The sequence below is a fragment of the Euprymna scolopes genome, chromosome 2 (genome assembly GCF_053919585.1).
Source record: "Euprymna scolopes isolate OS-2025 chromosome 2, ASM5391958v1, whole genome shotgun sequence".
Lineage (NCBI taxonomy): Eukaryota > Metazoa > Mollusca > Cephalopoda > Sepiida > Sepiolidae > Euprymna > Euprymna scolopes.
The window spans coordinates 137,282,714-137,306,066 of record NC_136483.1 but is presented as its reverse complement, the minus strand read 5'-3'; the positions used below and the strand labels follow the sequence as shown (position 1 = coordinate 137,306,066).

General features: G+C 33.6%; 1 protein-coding gene across 8 annotated transcripts in view; it reads left to right on the top strand.

Annotated features, from left to right (window-relative positions):
* LOC145296204 (transcription factor GATA-3-like) overlaps positions 1–23,353 on the top strand; it is a 189,144-nt gene that overhangs the window by 83,878 nt on the left and 81,913 nt on the right. For 2 of the 8 annotated variants that reach the window (XM_080142432.1, XM_080142424.1), the window contains exon 1: positions 9,729–10,259. The exons of 2 other annotated variants lie outside the window; for them this stretch is intronic. In XM_080142432.1, coding sequence (XP_079998558.1) covers positions 10,223–10,259 — 37 coding nt within the window. In that variant the 5' untranslated portion in view covers positions 9,729–10,222. Of the gene's footprint in view, positions 1–7,230; positions 7,737–9,728; positions 10,645–23,353 lie in introns of those variants that run through there. 4 more of the 8 variants (XM_080142435.1, XM_080142429.1, XM_080142451.1 and 1 more) reach the window with 4 other exon arrangements.

Here is a 23,353-nt window from a genome sequence, read left to right as displayed (position 1 = left end):
CCAACCGCACCTTTCATGAGTCGGCGTTTTTGAATACCAGTGGCAAGTGGAGGTTCAGGACGACTAGAAACAACGCTGAGATAAGAAAGCACATACAGCGCCTAGAATTCCCAAATGGTCACCCATCTAGTACTAACCAGGTTCAACGTTGCTTAACTTCGATGATCAGATGAGAACCGCCGTGCTAACGCGAGTATGTCGTACACATATTACGTAGACACATACACACATATATACACTCGCCTCTATATAATAGATTTCTTGATGAATGAATCGGCATTTCTTAGCTGCAAAACAAATCCCATTTTCTGACGAAACCGGGCTCAGTTAATCCCCCTAAAAGATCAAATACTTTCTTGGAAATTTTAAATATTTTCGTCCGACGTAAGTCCGATTAAGAAAATGCCAGCTTTGCGGGCGTTTGGTTTATAGTTCTTACTTTTAGACATACATATAAAAGAACTGCCTTTTATATTATAGCATAATGTTATTTATCACTTTATATAAGTTACTTTTGCCTGTCTGTTGTTGGTTGGTTGGTTGGTTGTTTTTGTTTTACGGCATATCAACCCTTTTCAGGTTATTTAATGCCGAATCCAGTGATTTTGAAGAAAATTTTTTTAATAGAATATATTTGTTGTTTTCAAGTCAGTTTCTATTTAACCCATAGTTGGGACCCTAACAGGTACTACCACTTCGGGCCAGAGTGGACCTGGGAGCAATGGCAATTAAAGGGTGGCTCCGCACTTCCCAAAACCCGCAAGCGGGGCCATACCATCGGATACAGTTTAAGGTCATATCCAGGACCTTGTCTGCCCGTCTCTCCCCAAAACTTATATGTAAATAAAAAAGCTTAAAACTTGTACGAATTGTGGTAGATTTATTTTTATATTTTGAAATATAAAATTAGTCCATGCGAAAAAAATTTTGTATTGATTAATGGTGGGTACTGATATTGGCACTAAATTTTTTGGACAAATTGGTTCTTGCAAGATGCTCGTAAAAATGGAAATGTGTATCATGCTCGAAGAAATTTTGACTTTTTTTTTTTCTGGTGTGGTTGTCTACATTTATTTTCGCGCGTACCCACACTATTAAAAAAAGTTCAAATATATTAAATTGAATTTAAAATCGATATTTATTCAAGAGCACGTCATAAAATGTAGAACTTTATAAATATACATGATATAAACGTTTAAATTCAATTGTTACGTGCTTCGTCAACGGCGAAAGTTAATAATAAAAAATAACCTTAAAAGGATTGAAAAGAAGCAGAAACTGAGTTTGGAAGAGAATAATGATCTCAAATGTATTGCGAGCTTTAATTTTCATTAACTTTTGGATCTGCTCAAGAATATGGCACGCTTAAACATAAATGCATATGTGTAAACCGTTTTAAATATTTATGCGCGTGCGCGCACACGCATATGACTTTTCCAACTTTGTACAAAGGTTTTGTCGAAAAAATATAAATTTTGAGCGGAAGTTTAGGCCGTTTAAATGTTTGGGTGACACATCTATATATTAATAGGATGGCGTGTGTGTTATTTATTTTGTGTGTCACGTTTACATCTGAGTGACTGTCATTCAATTGTTATGGACTTCCATTTCTTGTAATAAATAATTTTACCAAGAATAAGTTTCGGTCTCAATTATAGCTGATGGCACTTAAGTCATCTATTTTTTTATAAATAATTTTTACCAAGAATACTTCATAAGTTTTGGTTTCGGTTTCGATTATAGCTGAAGGAACTAAAGTTACTTGTAATTTTTATAAGTTTTGGTTTCGGTTTCGATTCAAGCTGACGCACCCAAGTCATATGGATATATTTTTGAAATCGCAACTTTATAATATATAAAAATCGATAGAACATTACCTCTGTTATAATATATACAAAATCTGTAATAATTAAAATATCATATTTAAGCGTACTTTACGACCGAGCTACGTCGGGGATCCATGCTAGTTAAGATAAATTCTTTTGCGGTTTTAACAAAAGAGCTACAATAATATCAGAGCGTCTCCATTTACACTGAACATCTACAGAATGCTAACATCAATATATTACATATGAATGAGTCCCCTGTGGAAGTTCCACAAATCCCGCTAGTATCAATTAAACTTTTATATGATGCATTTAATTAATCTAGCAAATGAATATTTTATTCTGGCTAGCCAATTTGTTTTCCTCTTTGAACAAGTTTTTTTTATACCATAAAATGTATTTAGTAACTTTTTTTTTAAATCCCTTATTCAGATTCGAAATATTTTTGAATAAAGAGATAATTTTCATCAATTACCGTCACTACTTCAGCTGTTTAAGGTCTTTCTTCGTCAATTCTCTGTTTCAGCTATCAGATAAGCTTTTATTTTTCAATAAATGTTGACATATTGATTTTTACCATAAACTAGTGATGGGACGATTCCGTACTAAATTCTCGAGTCCCATACAATTACTGATTCCAGTTCCTTATGAATCTTTAAATATTTTACTATGGAGTTGTTTCCCCCCCCCCTCCCCGATTACCGTAAACACACATGAAATGTGCAGATATTTTCTCAAACGTAAAAGTACACTTGTGCGGGCTAATCTATTGATTTTAGTTTCACTGGTAGTTTAAAATCAATACGTGTTTATTTTATTATTACAACCAACAGTGTAAGATTTTGCTTTAAACAAAATCAAATAAACGACAGTTAAAAGAATCGTTTTTGGCATCGGAAAATAGGTACACACTTTTTCGATTCTGATTACCGGTTCCAACACCCCTAAAAGTTTCGATTTTCTGATTCTGATTAATCGTCCCAACACTAATATTAACAGTTTCCTTTATTTATATTTTCTTTAGAATTTCTAAACAGTTTTTTGCAATTAAAGATTGGATTATATAATATTAACCCAACGAGTCAATCGCATATGCAGCAGCAGCTAACTATAGTTAATTTCAATCAACGTAATAGCAGCCATGTCATTTTTTTAATGTCTATAACAAAATCGATTATAACGCAAGTTAACACTGAGTTGAAAATCAAATTCTCCAAATTTAATTGGCAGAAAGTCACTGCTCAGCATCATCTTTTCCTTATTAAGACAAGCGAATATTAAATATGAGATTGCTTTTCGATCTGAATTTGCTTTTATTTTAAATATAAAAATATTGCAGAACATTCTAATTACTTTTGTTTAAAATTATATGACAGTATTTTTTTTAGATAAGTTTCTTTCTATTTTTTATATCTGAAAAGGATATCGACCCTGTTTTGTGTGAAAGATCTTGTTTTTGGTTCTGCAAATTCATTTTCCATGTTATTTACTAAGATAATATTTGTCTGTGAATGGATACAATTATTGACAAAGATTTTAACCAATTTTAAAGCAAAAATCCAAATATATTATTATTAAATGTCTAAAAAAATTTTTTTTTAACTTTCATCAAACTCCATTACATAATTTTGATTATAGAAAATCTATAAAATTAAAAGCTTAAGCTTAAGGGGTCTTAGAAAAAAATTGAAATTCGTAAAATCATACTTAATTGGAGACTCTAGAGCAAATGTAAGGTAAATTTGAATTTAGTGAAATTTAGGATTTTGTGCTCATATTTTGCTATATCCCTCTTAAAACCACTTTAAAATAGCCTCCCCCCCAAAAAAAAGTTGGTTATTATGTATTAATTGATGTCTAATGCCCTTTGCTAAAATCTCACAAAAATCAGATATTTGTATTTTCACGAAATGCTTTAATCCCGCTTTGTGTCCACTTTTCTTAAACCTAAAATAAACTAGATATAGCCCATAATATTGACAATTACGCAAAGCAGCTGTGTTCGAGAATCTATAATGAAAGGTTATTTAATTTAAGATTGAATCCTATACATACATATAAAAGATACCTTACTTTTACACACACACACACACACACACACACACACACACACACACACACACACAATGAGTGCGCGTGTGTGTGGGTGTAAGTTAGGTGTTTTTTATATGAATGTATAGGATTCAATCTTAAATTAAATACCTAACTTACACTCATGTGTGTTTTTGTGTGTGTGTGTGTGTGTGTGTGTGTGTGCCAGATCTCAACGTCAAAATTGTAGTTAGAGTAAATCTGATAATGTCCTGCATCTAACCAGCAGATGCGTAAGTCTGTTAGATGATCAATTAGTCTGTTGTTGTCGTTGTCGACATCTTTTCTCTCCAAAAAAACGACTGCTAACAGTGCAGTGCACTTTCATTAAACGGTCTTCATCACGGGGCGGGGATTCTTTACTTTTTCTTTTTTTTTTTTTGTTCTTATTTTTATTTTTTTAATGTGTGTGTGTGTATATATATATATATATATATATATATATATATATATGCGGATGTTTTCGTAAAAGTTCCGAAGCGACTGCGAGTTGGAAAGAACATATAACTACTTACTTAATTACTCATGCCGTAAATGAGTTGACAATCAATCGATCGTTGGCTTTTAAGAACTGTATTCCCCGCACTGATGCACGTGTACACGTCAGCATACTCACACTTATTGCAAATTATTTTATCCAAGTCGAAATGAACGCAGAAGTTGCATATAAATTCATATAAATCTTATTTATGCTTTATAATATATATGTGCATATGTTGCCTTTTTATTAATATTAATAAATATATATTTCCTTTTTAGATTTTCGGCGTATTTTTCAGCGATTTTAGGAAACATAATATAAACACAACTTCCCATTTCTTGTTGCATATATATATATATATATATATATATATATATATATAAGCAGGCCGCCCGAAATTGCCCGGTCGTAAAATACGCTTAAATATGATACTTTGATTAATGCAGATTTCGTATTTATTATTATATTATATTGGACCCAATATATAGGAATGATTTTAAAAAGTTAAAAAATAAAAAAACGACTCCTGCGCAACCACAGAGAATCGAAACCAAAATGTTTAGCTTACGATTTACTTTTTCTTTTGACCTTAATGCCTAAGCTATGAAGACATGTTAGCTGCAAGGCTAAAAATTAAAATATGAACCAATAGCTATTACATTACGCGTGTATATTCGTAATGCTGTCATTCGACCGTCACCTGCAAATTTCATTTTTTAATTTTCATTCTTTTGTTGTACAAATTTTCCCCTGGTAGCACCCAAAATACAAGGTTTCGCATGGGTCCGAATACCCTATATATTAAGTTTCATGTATGTTGACCAAAAACTGATGGGAGTTTGGTAGGCAAAATTTTTAAAGCAAATATATATACGTATACACAAATAAATATATATAGAAAAAAGGTTTGTGTTTACTATAACCTGTTTACACAAATATTATGCAAGTATAAATCATGTAGAATATCTACATGGATATAATTACACGTAATAGTTAACTAAAGATGATCATCCCATAAGAAAACCGAAAAATCTGATAGGGAATTAATTAAAATGAATGTTTAAAAGAATATGCAAATTAGCTAGATCTTTTGTAAATGAATTCAATTCCACGGCCTATATATAGCAAAGCTGCATTTTCTTTTTAAATAGAAAAAATGGTTTTTAATATGAATATCAATACAAAAAAAAAAACTCAAATTTATGGGAGTATATAATATATATATATATATATATATATATATATATATATATATATATATATATGCATTTATATATATGCACATGCATATATATAAATTTGTAGTCATCGACATACAGTGCTGTTTCGTTGTATCACAACTCACCAGTACCGCTAGACCAGTACCTTTCCCAAGCCGTGGACTATCGCGTTGACAGTCGGTAGGACTACCCATCGACCCACAGGAACAGCGCCCGCAAAAAACCTCCACAAATGTCTATTTTAAACAAACATTCGTCCACCACTTTTATAGTGCTCAAACTGCTTATTTATAAACATACAGCGAGCCTCGCATTTTTCAGCCAATTAAGTAGCGGGTGAGATTATTCACGGTAGTGCTCTACCCATATATATATATATATATAAGATGTACTTAAGAATGTCTGGATTTTAAGTCTCGTACGACTGGTAATTTTGTGGCACCGACGCCATCCTCCCTTAAACAAAACTGACCCACTCTTTAGCTATTTTTAACAAAATGTATTAATTTTAATGACGCTGGTCAGCTTGATGTTTTTGTTTTGTTTACTTTGTGCATGAATTATTTATAACTACTGTTACCACCACTACTACTACTACTACTACTACTACTACTACTACCACAGATAATAATAATAACAATAATCTAGCTTTCTTTCGACACGTGTATAAAAATAAAGATTTGCCTGACGATTACAGAAAATAAGATGCAACTGTTGTAGTTTTCACGGATATAAAATCTTTCAAACTAACTCATTCCTTTTTAATGCAAATAACTGTCTTACACAAAAGAGTTCAATTTTATAAGGCGTTAAAACGTTAAGGCTTTTGCCGCCTTATTCTAAATAATTCGTTTCAACCGGTAAGCGTTAGAAGGCTTTTGAGAACATATCCGAAACATCGGAACGTTTGATCACGTAACCTGCTTGCTCAGCAGGCCGAGAGTAGGCTCGAAGATTCTCTTGAATAATCGAATAATAAATAGTGATAGAAAATTTCCACTCCTCCGTGTGTTGTCTCCTCGTCCAACTGACAAACTTGGTGATCCGTACCCTCGAATGGCCTCTGAGCTTTGCAGGGCCCTATACAAAACGGATTGCGCGGGTTCCTGCGTGAATAGGGATAATAACTGAAAATTAATAGTTTGAAAAATAAATGAGTCTGTGCTGGGCTTGTGTAAGCTCGGGGTCCAATCCGGCTCCATAGGCTGCGGTCTTGATAAGCCATGACTCATTCGTACAGTAGAAACATATATGAAACACACGTGCAAAAACTGGATAACTTCAAATATCACCTTTGTTTTCTTTTGTAACCGATGGTCCAAAAGGTCCATGCACAGAAAGCGACAGTACTTTAACCCATAGTAGGAAGCGAGGCGGGGGTAGTTAGAACTCTATCTATTAAATATGCGTGCTGTATACACACACACACACACACACACACACACACACACACACACACACACGTGCGGTCAAGGCAGCCGGATTGGATTCTAACCGGATGCAGCATTTCGCCTTTTTGAAAAAGGATAGAGGTTTATCTGAAAATTATCAACTTTAATCCCCCCCTCACCAAAAAAAAAAAAAGGAAAAAAGCATATATGCAAACAATATTAAAAAAAACACAACACAATGCCTCTTAAATGTACAAATGTTGACTGTAATCTAATAAACAGGGCAGTGAATTGTACTAAGCTGTACTTTATTTTTTATTCAAATGTCTATAAATCTACAAATATCTATTTACACAACAGCTTAGAATATATATTAGTGGCCTGGCAAGGCCACAAGGGAGACAATTGAAGCAACAAAACTGAAGCTGGCCTGCAGGACACTATATATACAAATGTAGGCAAATCTGGCCATATTTTATTGGTTTGAAAATATACGTTCTTTTTTTATAAATTGTTATAAAATTTTAACCATAGAATAGTATTATAATCTTCAAAGAGCCTTGAATATTATAATACTATTCTATGGTTAAAATTTTATGACAGTTGGTAAAAAAAGAACCTATATTTTCAAACCAATAAAATATGCCCAAATTTGCCTACATTTGTATATATATAGTGTCCTGGCAGTATCGTTTAAAAATTTTTTGAATATATTGCGACATGACAAGTAGGTACCATTGATTTTATTTGAAATTCAATTTTCAACTTTCGATTTCCGTTCTTCTAACGCAGAAGCAACAAAATACTTTTACATGTTTCTAAAAGAGTTGAGAGTAAACGTTCGTTCGTCATTTATAAGAAAAATGTGCCCCCCCCCTCTACTGATCATATTTTTCCCAGCTAATATCATAATCGATCCGACGACGACAGTAGTCCGAAAAGAAACAATGTGGAACATGACGACAAAAGACACCCATCTATGCACAAAGATTGTTTGCTAATACAAAACCTGACAGTGTAAAATATATAGGCAGACGTCAACGGAGAGAATGAGAAACTGTATCGCTGATTCGCCATTTTTCTTATTCGTTGAACGGCGATTTCAGCTGAATCGCGGCCCGAGTTTGAAGAAAGCATTTCGATTTATCGAATACCGGACACGGATGGGCATCACCCCCATTCTCCGACTCACGAAGCGTTAAAAAAAAAAAAAAAAAGAAAAAGAAAAAAAAAAAATGAAAGCGATCACGGGGGTGGGTGGGGGTGGGGCGTCTACTTTGGTATTATTGAACAAAACAGCTGTCTTACGACACATAACATCATTTACTCTATGTAATAAAAGATACGACAAACTTATTCCCGCTTGGGCTGACATGTCAATTATATATCAGCATCCTTATCCTCCTGATTCAATAATTTAATATACACATAAGTAATAGATGCTCCCGGGTGTTCTGCTGAGAGAGAGCAGGAAAATGAGAGAAGAATCCTTAATGTCGGTAATATAAACAACTACTTTTTACACTCACACGCAATAGATGTATGTATGTATGTATTAGTGATGGGACGATTCCAACATTTTTACCGATTCCGATACAATTACCGATTTCGTACTAAATTCCCGATAGAATTACCGGTTCTGATTCTTTGTAAATTTCTAACTATTTAACTATGTAGTTGTATTTTTTCTCCGATTACCGTCAAAACACATGTTAAATGTGCAAATGTTTTCTCGAACGTAAAAATATACTTCATTCGATTTTTGCTTCACTGGCGGTTTAAAATCAATAAATATTTATTTTATCATTATTACTAGCGATGTAAGATTGAGCTTAAAACAAAATCAAATAAAAAAGACAAAAGAATCGTTTTGGCATCGGAAAATCAGTACACACTTTTTGATACCGATTCCGGGTCTCTCAAATATTCTGATTTTTCCAATTCCCGATTCTGATTAATCATCGCAACACTATATATATATATATATATATATATATATATATATATTAGCAGGCAATTTGGCGTTGCCCGGTTGTAAAATACGCTTGAATAAAATGAATATGATATTTTAAAAATTTAATAATTTAGTTTCGTATTTATTATTATAGAGTCTATGGTCCATTGATTATTATATTGTACCCAATGCATAGAAGTGATTTAAAAAGTTAAAAAAAGAACATGGGTGCCATCAGTTAGAATCGAAACTAAAACATACTTTTCCAGTCTTATTCGTTACTCTTTGTATTTATGCATATGAAATCGTTAAAAATATCGGTGCAAAAGTATAGCGTATGCGTAGAGGAGCACTTTAAGTCGACTTAATCCTGCCAAGTTCCATGCCCTTTTTTTTTTTTCTACATTTTGACCCTTTAGCAGCTGTTTTTATCGGCTAAAAACCACATCGAACTTTTCCACAAGTCCAAATGCCATATATATCAAGTTTCAAATCTCTAGATTAAAAATTGACCGGGGAGGGGGGTAGAGACCTTTCCTAATATGGATAGACGAATTCATATATATTGGTCATTTCATTCCCCTCCCCCTTTTTCTCACTCATAATATTTATATATATATATATATATATATATATATATATATATATATATATATTATGAGTGAGAGGGGGGAGGGATGAAATGACCAACGCGTTAAGTGGTTTGACCACTCCTTTTTTCAAGTGTTTTTTTTTTTTTTTTTTTTTTGACGGTATCTTGCTAACACAGCCGTATCATGTTTTCTTGTTTTGTGTTAATTTTCTATTTCCCCCGCACCTTTAAATATTTATTTATTTCTATTATCCTCTTCAGGCCTTAGGCCTGTCAATATTGTTGTTTTTCTCTTTCTCTTTTTTCTTTTTGTTTTTTTACTACCCCCCCCACTCTCCTCTTTCATTTCCTCACAAAAAAACATCGCCATTTTGCCTCGCTCTTGACCTTAGAAATCAGTGGCAAGTCTAAGGAAGGGAGGGGATGATCGTTTTTTAATTTCATTTTTTTTCGTTTTGTTTATTTCAAAGAAGAAAAAAAAAATCCCTATCGCTTACACGTCGAACATCGAAACTGAACCCTCCCTGTTAAATATCTGCATGAAAAGCTTGTGGAACAGAGACCCTTTTTATCGAACAAAATCGACAAATTCCAACCGATACGAAAACCAAAAAATTAAAGACAGGGCGAAGAAAAAAAAAAAAAAAAATTACACAAAATTTTCATCATGGATTATTCTGTAACGAACACATTCAAAGAAAACGGTAAACATTTTTTTTTTTAATTCCCTTAAATTCATTTTCTGAAACTCTTTTAAACCAATTTATTAGCACAGACAACACGAGTAGTGGAGGGCTGAGTGATTTAGTTACAACGACATGATAGCAAACATGAGACGGTCACCTTTGTAGTCTCGGTAATCGTTCAAAAGTAGAAAATAAATACTGAAAGAAATTCATTCAATAAAGATCACCGTGATATTTATTGGATGGTTTTTATTAGTATTTTGTTTTATTTTCGATTTTTGAGCGATTATCGTGACTCTAAAGATGATCTCCTGTTCTCGTTCTAAGTTAGTAACTCTGCATACTTGTGTTTCGAACTAAGTAAACGCTTTAAAATAAGTTTAAACACCAGAAATTTATCCAGGTAGGTAGAATAACTTTTTTTTTAATAATATTTATTTATTTATTTATTTATTTATTTTTTTTGTCACATTTTCGTTTTTTTCCGGTTCTTTTTTTTTTCATTTTTTTTCTCCCGTTTTTTTTTTTTTTTTTTTGTCTATACAAATTTACGCTTCTAGTTATTTTTTAAAAACTTTTCACTCATCGCAAAAAGCCGTATTACCGTTGAGATGTTAGTGGCTACTGTAACTATTAGCCAGATTTATAGGGAACATCCTGAGTGGGGAGTTAGTCAGCAAGCTTTTTCACGGATCGCTAGACTTCGAAATTACCTCCCTGCTTCCGGCTTCCTTGGCTGAAGTTTAAATGCATTGCAGACAGACATGTTACAGCTCAACTCTTCACAGCCCCTGTTAGACACGATTCCAAAGAGTAACCCCTCTACGGCCATGTGGCAATGTGCCTTGTTTGGACTGAATAAGAGTTAAAAAAAAAAAAAAAGGGGGGGGGTTGTATTACTGTACACATAGATTCAAAAAAAGTTGTCAAAAAACAAATATATAACAAATAAATGTTATCAAAGGCAAAATAAGTTACTTTTCTACCAAACTGGATATAATTTTCGTGTTTTTATTCAATGTAACATATTTATTCAGCTCGAAAAGCATACAGTATTTACCGATGTATTGGAAAATTCAAAATAGCGCCCGACTCTCTTTAACACGGTAAGTTCGGGAAAAGGTGTTATAAATAATAAACTAGACACAATACTGTTAGAAACTCGCTCAATATATGTTACCATGACATAAGTTGACATATATTCGGTGGGTTTTTAATAGTATTTTGTCTTGTTTATTATTTATAACACCTTTTTCTGCTACACTACGAGGCCATAGAAAGTGAAAAACGTTCAAATTTAGCGATGTCAATCAAAAAGTTAATGAGGTCAAGTCTGACTGCGGGGCGGGAACGCTTCCCAAGATGTTATAGGAAAAAGACTAACCCACATGCGGAGAGCGACAAATGTTGAATATTTATCTACCCGAAATCGAGCAAATTAAATAGACAGGCGAGCTTCGTTGTTAACTGTGAGATATTACGATTTATATGTAATATAAAAAGTTTTAAAAAGTTGTGAAGCGACCGACCGCTTCTTCTCTGAAAAAAGCCTTTTGTAGACATACAGAAAAAGCGAACACACATACATACATACACTCTCCATAGTGATGGGATGTCTCCTAGCGGCTCCGGCTGCAGGGAGACAGGGTATTACCAGTCAAGGATTCGTCACTTGACACTCAGCCCAACAGGTGAGGGGCCGGAAACCGGCCCAGCACCTGTTGGACTGAGGTACACCGCCTGGGTAATACCTAGGAGGTCCACCCTCCCAGGCCTTGCCACCTTGCCTGAGGCGCCCCGACCGGGGAATGCCGACGGGGTTACTCAGGCAATTTTTAAAATTGCAGGAGTGCCCCTCCTTTAGGGGAGCCTGCGGGGTTCCCACTTTCCGGCCTTGTGCCACATTTTGCTGAGGTGGGCAGCAAATAAATATCTACATACATACGTACATACATACATACATTTTCGCTTTTATATTTATAGATGGATTTCTCACTGTTACAAACAGGCAGTTTCAAATTCATTCAGACTAAAAAGCTAACACGTGTTTGGATTTATCCGTTATCACATTATTTGTTGCTAAATTTTAGTTGTAAGCACAAGGTAGGGGGAGGTTGTAATTCCTACGAACTCTAAAATTAGCCTTTATTTACTCTACTTCCACAGGGGGATGCTACTGGAGCCGTGACCTTAAATTCAGCATCGCCTCATTAATCATAGGCAGAGATCAAGACCTTCAATTAAATTGGCGCCAGTTAAACACACCTATGTATTTTTTTATAATCGAGTAATTGCTAATTATTTTATTTTTAAAATAAAAATTTTACTTAATTTTAAAAATAAATTTTATTTTAAAAATACATTTATTTATTTAAAAAAAAAAGTTTTTATTTTGTTGTGCGTTAGGCATAGGCACCCCTTAAAGCCACCACAGAATTAACCCCCCACCCTATATGTAAACGATGTAACTTTATTATAAATTAATATTATCGATATAACTTTTATACCATTAAAAAGAAGGGCAAAATAAAGTCATAATTTTTGCAAATTTTTTTCATCGAACGAAAATAATGAAATTGCGAGACGAAAATCGTATTTACATAATTGGCGCTTTAAAATAACGTTCCCATGTAGTAAGAATTCCGAACGTAAAAAACATACCAGTGTTTAATAAATCTAGCAAAAATCAACTAATGGTCAGATTTTCGTGAAATTTTTGATACTTATCCATTTTAGAATGAAATTACATATAAAATGCAATTTCCGTAAAATATACGAGGAGAAATATATATATATATATATATATATATTTAGTGCGTGCCCCCCTCATATTTTTTCGAAATTTGTACAAAATATTTTTTAATCTATCGAAATTTCTATTTATTATGAAACAGTTTTAATATAAACGTGGCTCTTGTAAAAAAAACCCCCAAATACTTTTCTACCTAAGTGGATATGTTTTTAATGTTTTTTTATTTAATGTAACATGTTTATTCAGCTCGAAAAACATACCGTGTTTACTGATGTATTGGAAAATTTAAAATGGCGCCCGACTCTCTCTTTGACACAGTAAGTTTGGGAAAAGCAGTTTATATATATATATATATATATATATATATATATATATATATATATATATAATATATATATATAAAATACTGTTAAAAACCCACCGATTATATGTCAGTCTATGTGACAGTAACATTGAGCGAACATTTATCGAAATCCAAAATCAAACTATAATAGTTTTAAGGATTATAAATTTATTTAAAACATTGCGAACACAATATTTTGATTTTTTTTTCTCTCCAAATATTTCGCCCTGGCAACGCCAGATTATTACAATTATATAAACGGATGAATTTTCGCCAAGCGATAACAATGGAATAATAATTTAAAAGGCAAAGTGCAATTTTATTTTATTTTAGAAAACAAGTACTGGGCAATTAATGTTTCGTTTGTCAGCGAAATATGAGATATTTTAACAGTTTTGATATATTGTGAAAATAGCGAACTAGATGAGAGTAGTAGTCGGAAAAATGCTAAATATCAATCCTCATCTAAAAAAAATAATGATCTATCAAACGGTTTGCTAAGGCCAGTATCTTTTTTTTTAATAAGTTTTAGAATAAAGGGAATTGAACCTCCTTATGTTGGTAGTTAAAGTTTTGACGTAGTAAATTATATATATATATATATATATATATATATATATATATATATATATATATATATATATATATATATATACTCACACACATAAAAAACTGTAGCACCTTACGTCCATGTGATAATAACATGCCTTGTTTCGGGTTAAAAAATATAATCTAACGTCATAATTAAATCAAAACAAGTGATTTCGTTTTAAATACATTAGCATTTTTATAATAAAATAAATGGTAGAAAATCTGTTTCTTTTTTAATTGGTTTTAAAAGCTTAAAAAATAATTTTTTAATTTTTGCGGAAGTGACCAATTTGAAAATTTGCGAAATATTACATTGACGATTAATAATAAAAAAAATGCCCATTTTACGTTAAACAAATAGTAGCAAACTGAAATCGGCCCATTTGTGTTTATTTACTTTTAAAAAATCTGATATCACGTACATTTTAGGCAAGTATAGTAATTATTAAAAAATATATTTTCTAATTTTCTACATTAATTTTCTTGAATATATATATATATATATATATATATATATATTTTTTTTATTTCATAAGTTGCTAGCTTGGTTAGCATTGCTGGATGGCATCGTCCTTTCTAGTTAAAACTCCTACTTGTGAGACATTGACTTGGGGTTATTAGCTGGTTGGATGACCGCGTCCCTTGTTGAGACGAAGTAGGTTCATTTCACAGTCGGATTTCGGCGCGGTTTGCTTGATCTGTGTTGGTCAATAGAAATTCTTGTGTGCGGGGCCTTTGCTCAGTTGGTAGAGTGCTTGCCTCGCATGCAAGAGGCTCGGGTTTCGAATCCTGAGTTCGGATGTGTCTAACTGATAGCCCAAATGTGGGCGAAACTCGAGTCTTTGACTTCCGGTTCGTTGACTGTCATGGCTCTGGTGGGCTGCGACCTTGTTTGGTTGTGGAATTTATATATATAAAAATGTGTTTTTGTGTATATGTAACATATTTAAAAGGGGGTCGGATAAACTTAACAATCTCAATATAAAAAGATGTCAAATTTATTTTGTTATCTAGCACCCCCCTCTTACCTCTTCTGGTGAGAAACAAATATTAGGCTTCGAAATTCTTTGGTATAAAGAGCATCTATACACCTTATCTCTATTGATGTAATTCCCTTATGGAAATTGGGGATTTAATCTATATGCACTAGTATATATATTTGTATTGTCGATTCTTATCCTTTTGTGTGTGTGTGTGTGTGTAATATATATATATATATAATGTATGGAGAGATATGTATACTTCAATAATCATACTATGTATGTATTATATATATGAATATTCATGCGTATGTGTGTGTGTATATATATATATATATATATATATATATATATATATATATATATATATACCCACGCATATATATCTGTATGAATATATATATATATATATATATATGCCATCTCTTCAGTCAATTGCTATGCGGTCGTGCCTACATATGTGGCTCTTTAACTTAACTTCAGTCTTACATAAACGTTCACATATGTAACACCCTCCTACACACACACACACACACACACACACACGTGTGTGCCAAAAAAATATGCCTTCTCTAGTTTATTATTAAATATTGAGTAAGTTCAACAGTACTATAGTAACCGTTAAAGTAGCTTTTATTCTAACTCGCTCGATCTCCACTCATCTCCCTCACTCATTCATTCACTCACTCTCTCTTTCTCTTTTACTCTCACTCCTTCTCTTTTACTCTCACTCTTTCTCTTTTACTCTCACTCTTTCTCTTTTACTCTCACTCTTTCTCTTTTACTCTCACTCTCTCTTTCATTCTCACTCTCTCTTTCATTCTCACTCTCTCTTTCATTCTCACTCTCTCTTTCATTCTCACTCTCTCTTTCTCGCTCACTCCCTCTTTCACTCTCTCTTTCTCGCTCACTCCCTCTTTCACTCTCTCTTTCTCGCTCACTCTCTCTTTCTCGCTCACTCTCTCTTTCTCGCTCACTCTCTCTTTCTCGCTCACTCTCTCTTTCTCGCTCACTCTCTCTTTCTCGCTCACTCTCTTTCTCGCTCACTCTCTTTCTCGCTCACTCTCTTTCTAATTCATTCTTTCACTCTCTCTCGCTTTCACTCTCTCTCGCTTTCACTCTCTCTCTCGCTTTCACTCTCTCTCGCTTTCACTCTCTCTCGCTTTCACTCTCTCTCGCTTTCACTCTCTCTCGCTTTCACTCTCTCTCTTTCACTCACTCACTCTCTCTCTTTCACTCACTCACTCTCTCTCTTTCACTCACTCACTCTCTCTCTTTCACTCACTCACTCTCTCTCTTTCACTCACTCACTCTCTCTTTCACTCACTCACTCTCTCTCTTTCACTCACTCACTCTCTCTCTTTCACTCACTCACTCACTCTCTTTCACTCACTCACTCACTCTCTCTCTTTCACTCACTCACTCTCTCTCTTTCACTCACTCACTCACTCTCTCTCTTTCACTCTCTCTCTCTCTTTCACTCACTCTCTCTCTCTCTTTCACTCACTCTCTCTCTCTCTTTCACTCACTCTCTCTCTCTCTTTCACTCACTCTCTCTCTCTCTTTCACTCACTCTCTCTCTCTCTTTCACTCTCTCTCTCTCTTTCACTCACTCTCTCTCTCTCTTTCACTCACTCTCTCTCTCTTTCACTCACTCTCTCTCTTTCACTCACTCTCTCTCTCTCTTTCACTCACTCTCTCTCTCTTTCACTCACTCTCTCTCTCTTTCACTCACTCTCTCTCTCTTTCACTCACTCTCTCTCTCTTTCACACACTCTCTCTCTTTTACACTCTCTCTCTCTCTTTTACACTCTCTCTCTCTTTTACACTCTCTCTCTCTCTCTTTTACACACTCTCTCTCTCTCTTTTACACTCTCTCTCTCTCTTTTACACTCTCTCTCTCTTTTACACTCTCTCTCTCTCTTTTACACTCTCTCTCTCTTTTTCACTCTTTCTTTCACTCTCACACACGTGTGTGTCTGGTGCAAGTCTGATGATGGGATCAACGAATGTATCAATATAAATTCGGAATTTTCTTTTCTTTTCCTTTTTTTTTTAAACTTAAAATTTACTTAATCCATATCTAGGGCAGGATACATGGATTCATGCCTTTTCCAAGGATATTAATGAAAGTGAGAAAGTAGCCAGTATACAACCGTCCGAGCCTATAACCATTTCACTACGGCCTTTATATTCTACAAGAATCGCTTCGGGTCGACTGCATTGAAAAAAAAAAAATCCCTCTACGATATTGTCTCCCCTTATTCACCGCGGAGGAATCAGTCGTTTGTCTTTTTTTATTTTCCTCTTTTTTTTTTTGTTGACTATTCAATGTTTTTCTTTCTCTTATAATGGAGACTTATGCGAAAACATTGCTTTGAAACGGGAAACAAAATGAAGTAGAGAAACATTCCCCTTCCCCCATTCTCTCTCTCATATATATATATATATATATATATATATATATATATATGATTCGCAGTATCACATATTTTCAGTGTGCCTAGATAAAAAAGTGCTTCAAGCTGAGATCGAAACTAAACAGGTTTCCTTTCTTTTATGTTTTCAACAGTCATCGACACAAGCCCCTTTAGAAATATCACTGATTATATAAAAAATATTAGCTGCCGAAGAGTGCTCTACTCTTTTTTGCGTTGAATGACATTTTTTTTTGTGTGTGTGTTTGCGAATTTATAATATATGGAGGATGGTATTCGGGCGTTGGGGAGGGGTTGGCTGAGTACACGAAAGTTTATTAAGGGTTTAGTCGATTGATATAATCCTCTTTCCAAAGCGTCTGTCACGTGATCCGACAAGCTAAAGTGGTCACGTGATTACAAGACGGGCACTTGATGGTTCTGCTAAGTATAAAGAACATCAATGGAAGGGTGTTTCCGGCTGACCAAATCCTGGACTGTCATCCCCCACATCTATGTCCAGTTCCCTCATTGTTTTTTTCTACAACTCGCCTCCTCTACACACACACACACACACACACACACACACACACACACACACACACACACACACACACAAGCTCAGATGCGGATGTATTATGATATATATGGACACACGTGCGCAGTAGATGGGGTGAGTGACCACTGAAGGCTGATGTGTTAATAGACTAGTTTTGAAAATCATCTACTTCTTTGCTTAAATGAACAAGTGGTCGACTATAGTCGAGGGCGACCCGAAGATTCCCTTTTCATTAGCTGCTACACCAAGGTGCAAGTGAGAGTGCTACTCAATTCCCAATATGACTCTATTTACCTCTGACCCTCACTTTATCATGCTGAGTGTTTAGCAAGGCTCATCAAGTAAAGTTTAATGTTTTTCGTCTGACTCGACTGAGGTTTGAACACCGGTGTCCCGGCTCATTATCGAAATTCTTACAATCAGTCCAAGTATTCACCTAATCATATATATATATATATATATATATATATATATATATATATATATATATATATATATATATATATATATATAATTATTTCCAGTCAGAAAACGTCGCAGCTCACAAGAACTGCGACGTTGTTTGACTGTGGAAATAATTATATAATTCTCTCACATTCTGAAGTTTATATATTTGCATATACAAGATTCACTCCTAAACTAATTAAAAATTGGTATGATTTTTTATGGAAATCGCTGGTGACAAGGCTTCATGTAAGGAACTAACAAGACCGATCGATGATTAATTCAAGACAGGAGATGCCTATTGATCTCAGTCTCGGAAAGACTAAGTGGAAGAAAACAGTGAGCAGGAAAAGAGTTCCACAGCCTTGCAGTCCTTGGAAAGAAGCTACTGGAATAGGAATCTGTATTACAATGAGGTATTAAACGGCGAAAAGATGGGGTCCTCTATACAAACTAGTCAAACGAGCTAGAACAAAGGAAACGGGGATAATGTCAGACAATTCAGAGAGACACATATCATATTAGTATTTGTAGAAAAGACTGAGACATATTTAATCCCCTGCACATCAATGGTCCTGGATATGACCTGAAACTATATCCAATGATAAGGCCCCAGCTTGCGGGCTTTGGGGAGTGTGGAGCCACCCTTTAATTGCCATTGCTCCCAGGTCCACTCTGACCCGAAGTGGTAGTACCTGTTAGAGTCCCAACTATGGGTTAAATAGAAACTGACTTAAAAAAAAAACAACATATTTTCTATTAAAAAACTTTTCTTCAAAATCACTGGATTCGGCATTAAATGACCTAAAAATGGTTGATATGCCGTAAAACAAAAACAACCAACCTACAAATCAACTTTCTAGTCTGTAAACCAAATATTGAGAGAAGTTTATAAGAAACCGTTTCTTACACGGACAAGGTTACACACACACACACACACACACACACACACACACACATAATAGAAAAATTTTATTGAAAATTAAAATTTTCAAAAATAAAAAAAATAATAAAACAAACCTGTAAATAAGGTATACAAAATTTTTAATCACCCAACAAAGAGTACAAATATATACCACTTCCTAAACCCAAAAGAAAGATAGTAATTTTTTTCGCGCGCTGCTGTTATACGAAAGAACCATACATTCTCTATACTCTGAAATAACTGCGTCTTTTTGGCTCTTTAACGAAACAGAAACGTTTTAAATGCGCTCTTGGTATGTTTAAGAAGGTGACCGCCTCCGCCTCATCCACCTTTCTTTCGACGAGAGAAGATGGGGGGGGGGGTTTAAATAGTGAATGAGCTCGCTTCTTCTTCGTCTTAATTCCTTTCCTTCCACTTTCGTATAAAATAGCTGAAGTTTTTTTTTTACTTTTATTTTTTTTATAGCTTTTGTGTTTTTGCCGTTTCCTTTCTTGAGCTTTTATTTGAAACAGAAAATGAACGCGGATTTGTATGTTTTTAATTGGCAGTAAACACGTCCAGGCATTCAACCGTAAATGGAACCGAGGTTTGTGTATGCAATATATATAAATAAATATACGTGTATATGTGTGTGTGTGTGTGTGCATATATTCCTTTTTCTTTAAATGTACTATTAACCGATTTAAAAGTGTTTGTGTGTGTATATATATATATATATATATATATATATATATATATATATATATATATATCTTATGATTGAACATTAATTCAAATTTTCAAAAAGACATTAAGAAGCTGTAAATGAAGTATACAGAATTTTTAATTATCCGACAAGGAGTACGAATAAACTTGAAAGACCTTATTCTGCGGAGTTTCGAAAAATGCAATTCTTCTCATCAGAGGAAAGGGGGTTGCAAAATATGCAATAAATTTTACATTAAAAAACACACACACATATATAAATTAAATCGTATTTGCTAAAAAAGTTAATGAAAGTTTATAAAGATCCACAATGATTATGAAAGCAGATATAAGAAAAAATATAAAAAGGATAAGTTAGAAATCCATTGAAAAAGAAAGGTATGTTTCGAAATTTCGCAATCCCAAAATAGGGAGGTAAAACAAAAAGAACGACTCTATACTCAGCAACATATACTTCTTAAAAAGTGTTTAAATAGCTGCACAGATTTAATACAGATCACTATATTCGTATATTCTTAGGACAATCTCGATCTTCGTATGCATATGTGAGAGTCAAACCCCCTACAGAAAAAACAAATCATGACTAAGAACTGTATACATGAAATCCCATGTAAATGTGAAAAACTATATAAAGGTGAAACGTGTCGTTCACTGAAAGCATCGAAAAGCCGTAGTACGTGGAGAGACTGAAAAGTCAGGTATAGCTGACCATATCTGGAAGGAAAAGGGAAACCATCTGCCATTATGGGGCCAAGAACGGTGGAGAGTAAGACGACATATGCTGGGGAAGAACCAATTTCTAAATAGACCTAGTACAGAATTTAATACGACATGAGAACCGTTAATTATAAAAAAATAGATAATATATACAAGTAATAAGTAAACACACACACACACACACATATATATATATATATATATATATATATATATATATAATGTATAGCTAGTTAATTAGTAATAAATAGTAATATTAACAACTAGAAATAGGTTTAATATGTTTAAGGCTCCTAAAATTCGTACTAGAATTGTCCGTAAGGACCCATGGTTAGACTATTTGGAAAAATCAATTGTAAAAAATGATATTCTCCTAAAGGTTGAAAGTTCAATCCTCAGTGTGGGCGCCCGAAAAGTACAATTGCGAATTATTTAGGACGTCTATCTAGTCATGGCTGATTGAACAAGAGCATGCTACCCCTGTGAAGTAAATGAAGGGTTCCGATCGAAATTCCGTCCAAATTCCTGAGTTCGACAGACACATTCCCGAGTTTGACAAGATACACCTGAAGAAGGTCGGAGGTTATATCGACCGAAACGTTGTGAAAATCATACTCAAGATGAGAACAGTTCGATGAATACAGATGATACGAGATATAGTTAGCTTAAATCATGAATATATAATTAAAATAACGCACTATTTAATGGCGTCTAATGCAGTTTGGGCGTAATTTAATGGCCTTTTATGGGCACCGAAAGAAACAACTAAATGTTTTTTTTTCTTTTTCATTATTATTAAAAAGCAATTTAGAAAGACTTATACTCAAATAAAACCTCATTTAAAGAATGTTAATTAAAGAAAATCAACCTTTAAGGATTTTAATGAAAAGAAAACAAACCATCCATATTTAATTAAGAGAAACCAATGAATTTTAATTGAAAGAAAACAGGATTTAACGACTTTCTATTAAAAGAAAGCATTCTCGACTTTTAATTGAAAGATAATTAAAAGAAAACAACATTTAACGACTTTCTATTAAAAGAAAGCATTCTCGACTTTTAATTGAAAGATAATTAAAAGAAAACAACATTTAACGACTTTCTATTAAAAGAAAGCATTCTCGACTTTTAATTGAAAGATAACAATATTTAAGGAGTTTTAATTAAAAAAAACGCCTTTCAATTAAAACAAAACATTTATTAAAAGAATCAAAATATACGAACAAGACGAAATACTTTTAATTAAAACTCGGATTCACATTTTATTGTATTTTATTAATTTCCGTGAACATCTCTTGTTTATGAAAACAAAAAGAAAAAAGACCAAAATTGTATTTTAAAGAAACGCAATTCTTGAATATTCTGGATCCATCTCGCAGCTTTTATGTAGATATAAAATGCAATGCGCTTCCCCCCATTAAATGATTTGCGTCTACTCCACTCGTAAAATGTTCTAATAGAAGGCTTTCCTGTCTCTCGGACTTCAGATCGGTTTTATGAAAGAGCCAATAAATTCTATCATCGTAGATTTGTTTTATATGTCTCTTATTGACGACCTTTTAGCGCCGAGAGGCACATGAATTAATAAACTAGTAGCAATACTTTTCCGTATTTCGTAGGGGATAAAGGGGTTGTTGATATTCATTATCAAATACAAGGGTCGTTCCAAATGTAAAACCTATTTCTTAACTAAAAAGATAGAGCTACAAAGACGGGAGTGATTCCATTAAAACGAGCAACCTTTTGTGCGCCAGAATTTATATTCCTATATAGTAACGATGGGACGATTCCATAATTATTCCCGATTCCGATATAATTACCGATTTCGATTCTTTATAAATCTCTAAATATTTAACTATACAGCTATGTTTTTCACGCTCACTATAAAAGCACACGTTAAATGTGCTGATGTTTTTCTCAAATGTCAAAATATATTTGACAGGGGATGTTCAATCGGTTTTAGTTTTACTATTTAAAATCAATAAGTTATATTTTTTCATCATTACAGTAGAATAGGTTTTGCTTTAAACAAAATCAAAAGAAATAAAAAAGCCAATTCAAAAAAATCGCTTTTTGACACCGGAAAAGAGACGCACATTTTTCCGATTCCAATATCCACAAAGTTCTGATTTTTCCGATTCTGATTAATCGTCTCAACACTACTAGATATATAGTCCTTAGCATTCTTAACGCGCATTTTGTAATCCGAGGGTCGTTCCAAAAGTAAAGCTTTCTAATTTTTTTTTTTTTTAACTCAGAGTTGAAAAGCTACGAAGACGGGAGTGGTACCATTAAATCGAGCGATCTTTTGTGCTCCAGAATTCATTTTTTTTTTATTCATCACCATTATCAATGCCTTTTTTGCCAGAAATTCAATCACGTATCTCTGGTTTTGACGCACATCCATGGCAGAGGTTGCTTTCTTAGGGACTCACACCGTCAATATCTGCAATACAGAGATGAAACCTTCTGGTCATGAATGCGAAGATAAGTACAGTCATCATAACAATGCAATTTGCAATCCTCTCTGATCCATTCGGGCGGATATTAAAAATAGGAGGCATTATTTTTGGGACGGCCCTCGTTTACGAATTACCAAGACATTGAATATGTATAATAAACACACAAAGACATTACATGTTCGTACGTTATACACACACATAAAATACATGAAATAGT